This window comes from Hippocampus comes, unplaced genomic scaffold, assembly GCF_001891065.2.
Source record: "Hippocampus comes isolate QL1 unplaced genomic scaffold, H_comes_QL1_v1.1 scaffold315, whole genome shotgun sequence".
NCBI classification, from domain to species: Eukaryota; Metazoa; Chordata; class Actinopteri; order Syngnathiformes; family Syngnathidae; genus Hippocampus; species Hippocampus comes.
The window spans coordinates 23,424-31,687 of record NW_017805539.1 but is presented as its reverse complement, the minus strand read 5'-3'; the positions used below and the strand labels follow the sequence as shown (position 1 = coordinate 31,687).

The following is an 8,264-nucleotide window of genomic DNA, read 5'->3' as shown; positions in this document are numbered from 1 at the left end:
CTCTGCCCGTGGTGGCGTTTTTGCTTCCTGTTTGAAATGTTATGTCACGGCGCCCGCTCTCGTTTACACACCAAAACAAACAAGACGCAAGGTTTCACACAACCTGTTTGCATTCCAAACAGGTGCGATATTGCCTGAAGACTAGGCAGCGCCGGCCCACCAGATGGCGCTGGTTTGATTTCAATTCAATATGTACAGTATTGTACAGTTAATGCAGAGTAGCGCTTAACCGTCATTCTTTCTGTGTCCAGATTCACACCAACGGTTGGAAGGTCTCATCTCCCTTCAAGAAAATGACCTCTTCGAGCCAGAAAGGCGAAACCAAAAGTGTCGAGCAGGTGAGTTTTCTTTTGTTCTGTTCTCCAGTAAGTAGTAAAAGGATCTCCGGACACCCGCCCCCCCCCCCCCCCCCCGCCCCCCTCCTCTCGGGGGGCGGGATTTCACATGACATCATTGCAAAAGCATTCATGTCTGTCATTGTCTGTTGATCAGGAGGCGGACGACGAGGCGGAGAGGGCCAAGCTGAGAGAAGTGAGCAAGCGTCTGTACGCTCAGCTCCAAGACGCTGAGAAAAAGCATCAGGAGGAGAAGGAAAGACTGCAGGTGACTTGGCACATATACAGACCAACCATGTCGTGCACAGTTTCCCGACCTTTATTGAGGCAAGACAGTATAAGACAGACATATGGATGAGTATATGTACATGGACGGTCAAAATTCCTCAGTAGGTCGCAGTAATACTAGTCAGTCATATATTTACTCAGTGTGAAGGGCCTTTTTAGTTGAACACAACGCCCGCTTAGTGGAAGGATTGGAATGGATTACAAGCGATACATCATCGTTTTCTGACCAATAAAGTGGAACACTTGTTGATCTCTCATGACAGTCAACATGGGGCAACAATAGTTGGGAATCACTGATTGTGAAAAACGACACAAACATGCGGGAATGCATTGTCCCGTTTGGCCTTACCCGAAAGAAAATTCTTGAATACTGTTTGTCACTGTACATTTGGGTTTAACCCTTTCAGGGACAGCGGTTACTGCAGTGAACAGTTTATCATGTTATCAGGTTACAGGGTGCATGAAAGGGTTCAAATGTTTGTTCATCACAAAAATGCAACAATAACCCGACTCAAGAATTCAACGACTGTAATTTCCGGTGCAGAGCGCACCTGATTATAAGCCTCACCCACTAGTTTATCATGTTAAAAAAACATTTTGTACATACATAAGCCGCACCTGTCTATAAGCCGCAGGTGCCCACATTGTAACATGAGATATTTACAAAGAAAGACGGTACACAGGCTGCCGTTAGAAATCTCTTTATGAAATAAGCCGCAGAGTTGAAAGCGTGTGACAAAAGTCGCGGCTTATAGTCCGGAAATGACGGTATTTGCAATTTTTTCTGTGTGGAAGGTACCTTTGGTTATGTTGAGGAGGAGTTAAGTTTAGCCTGGGTTGCTAGGAAGCAAACGGAGAGTCTTCGCGGTGAATTTGAAATAATATTAAGCTCAGGAAGTTTACAGTTTAAACTAAGGAGTTGTTACAGTGTCGGAAATTGTGAACTTTTTTTTTGTTATTTTTAGTGTCGGTCGCCTCACTCTTCGGGGCAGCGCTCGGTCATTATTCTCCGCAAATAGCTGGCCGATACCGTCATGTAAACCAACCTCACGACACCAAATTGAATCATGTGCCATTTTCCATGAGGCTAAAATCCCACTGCGGAACATCCCGTTCAGGCTGAAGGCACCGTGCTGAAGGAGCGTCTGAGCGAGCAGGAAGACAAGTTGAAGAGCACGAAGGAAGACGCCGAGAAGAAGGACCAGCGCATCGACGAGCTCCAGAGGTTACTGGGCGGCATGGAGAAGGAGAGCGCCGCCTTGAGGGAGACCATTCGCGAGCGGGAGGAGGAACTCCTCGAGCTACGGCGCTTCCGAGAGGAGGGCCCCAAAGGAGACCAGAGGTTGGAAATTTTTTGGGGGCCCGGGGCACTTGCACGAACGGTCTCGTGGCCTCTCTGGAATCTTAGAACATATGAAATTGGGACTTTTGGACGACTATTAGTCTTTGGGTGTTGGGAACATATTCTGGGGTGGTTCAAGGGTCATTTGTTGGGGTGGAAAGAAGACCCTGCTTCGAGATTAGTACTTTGAAGGGGTCCAGGAACTTTTGGGGGTGGGTACGGAGGTAAATTTGATGCAAAGGTAACTTGTGCTGTAACTGTAGAAAGTAAATTTGCAGTAAGAGCAAAAATCACCTGTGCCGCCTCACTCACCTTCAGTTTCGTGTGTGGCGGTGTTCAGGGCAGAGCAGTTGGAGAAGGAGGTTGCCATTCTCAAGGAGAAGATCCACCATCTGGACGACATGCTGAAATGCCAGCAGAGGAAAGTCAGACACATGATTGAACAGGTGGGACGAGACGCACGTCGCAACACCCGGAGGGGAGGAAGACATCGTTCGTATTCGCGACAGGGTTTGATCCCCTCGTTTGCTCGCTTTCAGCTTCAGAATTCTCGCATGGTGATCCAGGAGCGCGATCGCGTCATCAAAGAGCTGGAGGAGAAAGTGGCTTTGCTGGAAGCTGAGGTAAGAAGGCCTTTATTCTTCTGCTCAGAGAACAAAAGAAGCAAAAATGTGATAAATGTGAGCTGATGAAGCTCAATTCGACTTTCTGCCAAGTGAGGCGATATGCCAAAGACAAAATGGAACTATTGTCCGTTTTGAGGAAGCTGGCTTTAACTTATCTCGTTATTTGACCTCGTCTGGGTGCAGAACCGAGAGATGCGCGATCAGATGGACCACTTCCTGGGAGGACAGAAGAGCAGTTCTTACCTTTCATCGGACCAGAACCCAAAGATTGTATACAGGTAACAGCCATTTTGTCACATCAAATCTATTTGTAACTCGAGAAAATATTTTCAAAATTCTTAAATGCCATGCGAGTGTTAAAAAAAAAAAAAAAGTTAACCAGCACTCTTATTTACCATAGTAGTCTTTTTTTTTACTTAAAAAAAAAAAAAACAATTCTGTATTGTTTCAACATGTCAGTCAATATATTGTCAACTCCGCAATTGGTTTTACAAAAAAAAAAAAAAAATCAAACAACCAATTATTAAATGACATACACAATTAATTTTTAAAAAAAGTATTGGCTCTCACCTCGGTACACTTTTTAAAATGTATCTTCGTCCTGTTCTTGCCTTGGCAGCAAACCATTCAAGCTGTCCACCTCCTCCAACAAGCCGCTTCCGTTCATAAAGGTCATTGAGATCAAGTCTTGAGTCTCTTGAGAAGCACCAAACGTGTTTTTTTTTGTTTTTTTTTTGTGGACTGAAACCAAACAGCAGCTCCGACGGACCACCTTGCGTTCACTTGGCAAGATCCGAGCCGAGCTTTCACTACTATTTGCCCTCATGAAGGACGCACTGCACTCTCTGTCCTGTACAGTACTTTTTAAATGTTTAACACATGTTCCGTAATACACGTGTGCAAAGTGCTGCAGGCTTTTAAGTAGGCGATTAAGTTTGTTTAAATAACAATCATGTGTAGCGTTAATGTTACAGTCGCTGCAATCTTCTGTCTACTTGTGGAGTATGAAGCTTGACGATAAAGGATATTTTATACTGTTGTCGGAATTTAGAATAACATAGTTTTAACGTGAGCACTTAATGAAACCGTGCAGAAACCGAAGCTGACAAAACTGCATCATAGAAGTGTCTTTTTTTTCACCTTTAAAGCATTTCAGTTTGCTGTCATGATGTAAATGTGTTCTCATGAATGTTCTTTCAATTTTTAATTTACTAAAAGCTGTCTACTTTGTATTTATTTATATTATTAAAAGCTTTCAACTAATTAAAGGTCTTGCTGTTTGGTTTTCCAGAACTTTTTTTTTTTTTAAACAGTTTAAAATAGTTATTTGGGTGGCCTAATAAAATATTTGTGGAATGCTCTCGTCACAATAACCTACGGATAAATAATTATAGAGATAGCTCTTGCAAATACAGTACTAAAAGTTTTTTATATCAATGTTAGTGATTTAAAAAAAAAAAAAAAAAAAAAGAGACGTCCATGTCACATATAAAGCTTGTAGGCGCCCTCTGCTGGCCCTTCTGCACACTACAGGCAATAACTGATAGAAGAAAAGTTCGACCACAAAAACTATTGAGTTCACAGTTTCATTTAGAAAATTACAGAGAAATTACAATCTTAGCATTCAGACGTTCCAGTAGCTTTCTGGGATCAATCTCAATAACAGATGCCCAAAAATCGCATTACATTCAGAAAGAATTCATGCACTGCAAATAAATACAATTGCATTGAAATCATGTCATGAAAATATCATCAAAAATCACCATATGGATTCAGTAAATCATGTTAAGGCTTTAAAAAATAAAATACAGAAATGGAAAAATAAGTGCATGCGTTTCACTAAATGTGATTAGCTCTTATGCTGTCATTATAGTGGTCATATAGGAAAAGTGTTTATTTTTTTTGTTTGTTTTTTTACATAGGTGCAATAAATACTGATTGTCTTATCATTCCCGCATACCATCATGGCTTCAGTTTTGGTCAAGTCAACTCCATGAGTACATCACATAGACCTGATGCTTGCAAGTATCAAGCAAAAGCTGCGAGTGAGAGGGAGGAATTATATGGAGGAGGATTAGGGCCAATTAAAGCAAAAGAGGAAAAAAAAAACCGTACCTGGTTTAAGTTGTAAACTTGTGAAAATTAAGGTGTCCAACCCCCCCACCCCCGAATTTTTTTTTTGATATTTTGGGGATACAGTTTGATATTATCCAGGGGGAAAAGGGCACGATTAACATCATCATGCTACGAAAATAAAGTTGTTCGTGCCAAAACAGCCAAAGTACAGAGTATTTTATTAATGTTTAAACCGATTGTTTAAACCGAATTAATTATTGTTATTAAAGTTAGTTGCTGCCCTATTTGCAAACATAAAAGACTCCTTCGAAAGATCACACCTCATTTTTCTTGAAAAAAAATACAATTTTGAATTGGTTTTCGACACCAAAGTTATGAATGGAACGTAATGACTTTTTTTTTTCTCTTGAAAAATATGAATTCTTTTGGCATTTAAGGGCACATTTTAGTTACATTTAATCAACGTCAGGATGACAAAGGAAAAAGCTTTCCCCTGAAACGAGTCCCTGAACCAAAAAAGTTTGAGAAACCTGCTACAGAAAACGGACAGCTGTTGTAACAAAAAAAAGCCTCTAGGTGGCGCCAACCTTTGCTTCCATTCATTCTTACAATGTGCTGTCGAGTGTGTTGTACTTGTCCTTAAAGTTCTTGAGCTCCAGCAAATTCCTGGTCCTCTTGATGCGCTGCTGTGCCGCCGACGTGAGGTGGGCCCGCGACGATGGGGAGGAGCTTACGGGCTCAGCGGGTGGGGTCAAATCCTTCGCGGCAATCTGGTGGCGCTGGCTTGCCGTGCTGCTGCTATTGCTACCGCTTCTGCTCTGGTTCTTGACACTGAAACCACAAGTGGGAGAAAGCGATCGCTCAGGGCTCATAATTAAAATTCCGCGGTCGGATTAGCGTCGGTGTTTACTCACACACTGGCCAGTTCAGTGAGAGCCTCCTGGTATTTACTGAGTTCTGCTTCACCAAAAGCCTGAGGACATTGTTCATGTGGTATATTAAAACGACTGCTAGAATGCTGAATGAGTGAACAAGCTGGCAAAATGTTTTGTCTGTTGGGTGTGCCTGCGTTTTCCGATGTAACTCAAAGCAGGATACACATTTTAAGAGAAGAAATTAGTACGCACTTGTTATGTTTTAAAAGTAAGTTGAGATGTTTAGGTTCATTGTGTGAGTACGATGAATCCTGCTGCCCCATTGCTCGTTCTAAAGTAAGAAGCGCTGCTATTTTGCGGAACTTTTTTTGTCGAGCTGTCATCCAGTTTTGTCCTTGATGTTGTGCTGATTCTACTTTTGGCCACTAGGTGGCAGCACACGATTGTTTAACACAGTTGCTCTTTTTGCTCTCTCTCAATATATGAAATGTTTTTGAAGTTTTGAGTGTACTTCAAGTAAGTGACATAAAAGCTATAAAAATATGCCTAGGGAATATTCAAATTGCCATTTCTGTTTATTTCTATATCGCGGAGTTCACTTCACTCATTGCGGGGGTGGTTTGGAACGTAACCCCAGTGATCGGAGACGGGTGCTTCACTTCATGCATATTAGGAGAGAGACAAAGAGTCTGACCTTGTCCCCATTGCGTGCTCTATTGTAGCCATCCAGCACCGTGTCAATCAGACCCTTCTGGCCGTCCCGGAAGAGGCAGTGTGAATTTTTTAGTTGCAGAAGCCAAGTTCTGAATCGTTTTCCCGTCACAGCAGTGGAGGATCCGCCCAGCTGTCAAAAAGGGAAATCTGGACAGAAAAAAAAAAAAAGGTTTGCCATCCATTTAAACTAATTCAAATAGTCATCTGCCAGGACATTTTTGTTTTCTTTACAGTACTTGTCTATCCTTTTCAGAAAAACATGAGGAAGCAGAGCCTTGTTTACACAGCCATTGCGGGTTCACATATTCATTTTAGAATTTTTTTTCACTAATCCGCTTATCCTCACAAGGGTTACGGGTGTGCTTTGGAGCCTATCCCAGCTGTCTTTGGGCACCCAAACACCCAGAACTGGTTGTTTGGAAAAAAACTATTTAGTGACCTGTGTGTCTGATGGCGTCCAATGCTCTCATCCTGTACTGGTACTCACAGGTAGCTGCAACACACACACACACACACACACACACACACACACACACACACACACGCACACACACACTTATTTCAAAGAATAGAGATATGTGTGTGTAAGACTGGATTGATAATGCAACCTAAAAGCAAAATTACAATTTTAATGGTCAAAATCTGATTTTCGTCCAGTGTCTATTTCCATGCATACTGCAAGTAACACACATACCAAATGTCGAACATGCAGACACCCAAAGTCTAATCTAAAGTCTAAAAAAAAAAAAAAAAGGATATTTGAAACTTGGTACATTTCTAATGTAGCATGTTTATCACATAGTGTAAATCCAGCCTGAATGTGTAGTACGTGATGAACAAACCAGATTTTAGCCGCTCATCCTCTGGAGACAGCAGACGAGGCTCAAAGTGGATTTTCTGAACTTGGCACAGTTTGGCTTCGATTTCTTGCCTTAGCTCCTTAAACAAAAAACCAAAAACACAATGTAGAAGCAGTACCAAGACGGTCACTTTGTCTTATTGTACTTCGGAAGGGCATGTTACCTTTGGAGCATTGTGACCAATGGGAACGTGGGGTCCCCGCCGAGATTTCATGGCCAGTCGCACAATTTGCCTTTTTACAAAAATGAACAGCAATACAAAGACCTAAAAGAAAAAAAAAAACAAGAATAAAACAATGGCTTCATCCATGGAAGGCTTAATATTGCACCCATCAATTGCCGCAATCAAAAATGAACAGCAATACAAAGACCTAAAAGAAAAGAAAAAAAACAAGAATAAAACAATGGCTTCATCCAGGAAGGCTTAATATTGCACCCATCAACTGCCGCAACAGAAACATGCCACCACTAGATTCTGATGATTACAACATTCACAGTTACAATAATGAGTGTTGTTTTGTATTTTTAGTCCTGGAAAATGGAAATACAGGAAACAAGTTCTGGTGTGTCATACCAAGAAGTGACATTAGCAGCTGTGGAGACTGTTACTGGACAATCATGACTCAGCTATTCTTAAGCAAGGGCTGAATAAATGTCGTTGTACTGAGCCTGACTTACCAGACTACCAAAGGCCATGACGAGCACGACGTTGACGCTCGACAGAGGAGAATCTCTTCGCATTTTACACTTCGACTTTTACTTTCACTCCCCCAAAAAAACAAAAAAAACAAGCGCGACAACAGTTGCAAGGGTGCGTACGCGTCTGCTTACGAGTCGTCTTTCGAGCGCGGAGTACGTCGCTACCGTGCAGCAAAACGACACTTTAAAATGCACTTTTAAAAAGTTATGGCTCGGAGAAATGTAAACGCTGCTTTTGAAGTTACATGTCGCCGTCGAGTTTGTTGACTACCGGGTTGGTCACGTGACGTCTGATGTTTAGTGACGGCTTCTTTCCAGCTGGTTGGGAATTTAACGTAACTTAACGCAAGAAATTAGAACAACAGCGCCATGAACAACACAATTTAAAACAATAAAGTGCTATTATACATGCCCATATCACCCCATTGTATTTGTGTTTTACCAAACCC

At 41.9% G+C, this 8,264-nt stretch overlaps 2 protein-coding genes across 2 annotated transcripts in view; one reads left to right on the top strand and one right to left on the bottom strand.

Annotated features, from left to right (window-relative positions):
• The window catches only part of tuft1a (tuftelin 1a), a 20,805-nt gene extending 16,951 nt beyond the window's left edge, over positions 1-3,854 (top strand). The window contains exons 7-12 of the mRNA XM_019878682.1: positions 493-603; positions 1,742-1,965; positions 2,306-2,411; positions 2,505-2,588; positions 2,775-2,869; positions 3,211-3,854. Coding sequence (XP_019734241.1) covers positions 493-603; positions 1,742-1,965; positions 2,306-2,411; positions 2,505-2,588; positions 2,775-2,869; positions 3,211-3,283 — 693 coding nt within the window. The 3' untranslated portion in view covers positions 3,284-3,854. The remainder of the gene's footprint in view (positions 1-492; positions 604-1,741; positions 1,966-2,305; positions 2,412-2,504; positions 2,589-2,774; positions 2,870-3,210) is intronic.
• Positions 3,855-4,142: 288 nt separating this feature from the next.
• On the bottom strand, positions 4,143-8,084 carry LOC109521057 (uncharacterized protein C1orf43 homolog). Its single transcript, XM_074895035.1, is given in 7 exon segments — positions 4,143-5,498; positions 5,582-5,640; positions 6,237-6,403; positions 6,696-6,749; positions 7,099-7,195; positions 7,280-7,381; positions 7,795-8,084. Coding segments are annotated over 7 exon segments (768 nt in total). The 5' UTR covers positions 7,858-8,084; the 3' UTR covers positions 4,143-5,272.
• Positions 8,085-8,264: the final 180 nt, after the last annotated feature.